The following is a 1311-nucleotide window of genomic DNA, read 5'->3' on the forward strand; positions in this document are numbered from 1 at the left end:
GATCCACGCGACATTACGCAGCTCAGGATGTGCACCGGGGTGTGCTGGGGGGTGGGTGGTGGTGGGTGTTCGTAAAGTGCTTTGAGCTCCTGTGCCAGGCAAGATGGGGAGGTACAGTTCATTTCTCTTAGGAAATGCCTTTTTTGTTTGCTTGGCAAGGATTTATTTTATTTATTTTGCAGCGGCACACACCTGTATGTGTGTGCATGTGGAAGTCTCAGGTTATGCTTCTGTATTCAAACACATATGAGAGGGGGCACGCTGGGCAGCTCCACCCTTCAGACCTGGGACATCCCACAGGGATGCTCCCCTGTGGTTTTTCCAGGAAAGGCCTCACAGGAGAAGGACTTTTATCCAAAGTGGTAGTTGAGGCAGGGAGTACAAAGAGGGGAGGACAATTCTCTCCTTGGGAAGTCGCTCCAGGGCTATTATTTTATTATTGTCCCTTTTCTAAGTATGGTTTAGACTTCACTGGGATGACTGGATTCTAAAGAAAAAAAGGTGTTTTCCAAAGGATAACATTTATTTCATACATCTTTTTTGCTTGTTTTTCTGCTACATGACTAAAAGCATGGCCTTGAAAGCCCTCTCTGTCTGTATTTAAAGATGGGGAAACTGAGGCACGGTCAGCCCTGGTCTCTTTGTGTCTTTCTCTGCCATCTGGGGCTGATGGCTGGTGCAAATGGTGCAAGATCAGGCTGTATACGACATGTTGGGTGGCATCAGAGGATCTCCGGGTGAGCTGAGGTCTGAGCTAGAGACTCCCACCCTCCCATCCCGTGCTTGAGCTGGGATATGGCCCCTGTCGCTTCTGGCAGCAAGAATGGTTACATTTGCTGGTTTTTTGGATGGTGTCGCTAGCAGTTCCACTGCATATTTGAAAGCAAAGTGTGGCTTTCTAGGTGACTTCTGCAGTGAGCTCTCTGCCAGTCCTGCCCGACTTGTTCCCTGTGGGAAGGAAGAGAAGGGGCAAGGAGGGGAGCAGGGAGCTGGAGTGCCCCTGTCGCTGTTGCTGGGCTGGGAAGCTGAGGAGCTGTGCTTGGTGTCGAGCACTTGGAGCACCAGGATACAGATTGCCTGTTGGGGTACCCTTGGGAAAGGAAGAAAAGCACCGTGGTGGGGTCTGAGCCCCACTGCTCCAACCTGGGCTGAGAATCCCTTTTCCCAAGTTAAGTCCCAGGTGTGACTCACCTTTCCTCTTGCCTTTGTGTCTCCTGCAGTGCTGAGCATCCGGGGAGCGCAGGAAGAGGAGCCCACGGACCCCCAGCTGATGCGGTTAGACAACATGCTCCTGGCCGAGGGGGTAGCAGG

At 51.9% G+C, this 1311-nt stretch overlaps 1 protein-coding gene across 1 annotated transcript in view; it reads left to right on the plus strand.

The window, feature by feature from the left end:
• Nucleotides 1–709: 709 nt before the first annotated feature.
• The window catches only part of LOC104500316 (pre-B-cell leukemia transcription factor 1-like), a gene marked incomplete at its 3' end in the record, with an annotated part of 4913 nt that continues 4311 nt past the window's right edge, over nucleotides 710–1311 (plus strand). Inside the window, exons 1-2 of the mRNA XM_010143943.1 lie at nucleotides 710–737; nucleotides 1221–1311. Coding sequence (XP_010142245.1) covers nucleotides 710–737; nucleotides 1221–1311 — 119 coding nt within the window. The remainder of the gene's footprint in view (nucleotides 738–1220) is intronic.

Source organism: Buceros rhinoceros, unplaced genomic scaffold (assembly GCF_000710305.1).
Source record: "Buceros rhinoceros silvestris isolate BGI_N320 unplaced genomic scaffold, ASM71030v1 scaffold46819, whole genome shotgun sequence".
NCBI classification, from domain to species: domain Eukaryota; kingdom Metazoa; phylum Chordata; class Aves; order Bucerotiformes; family Bucerotidae; genus Buceros; species Buceros rhinoceros.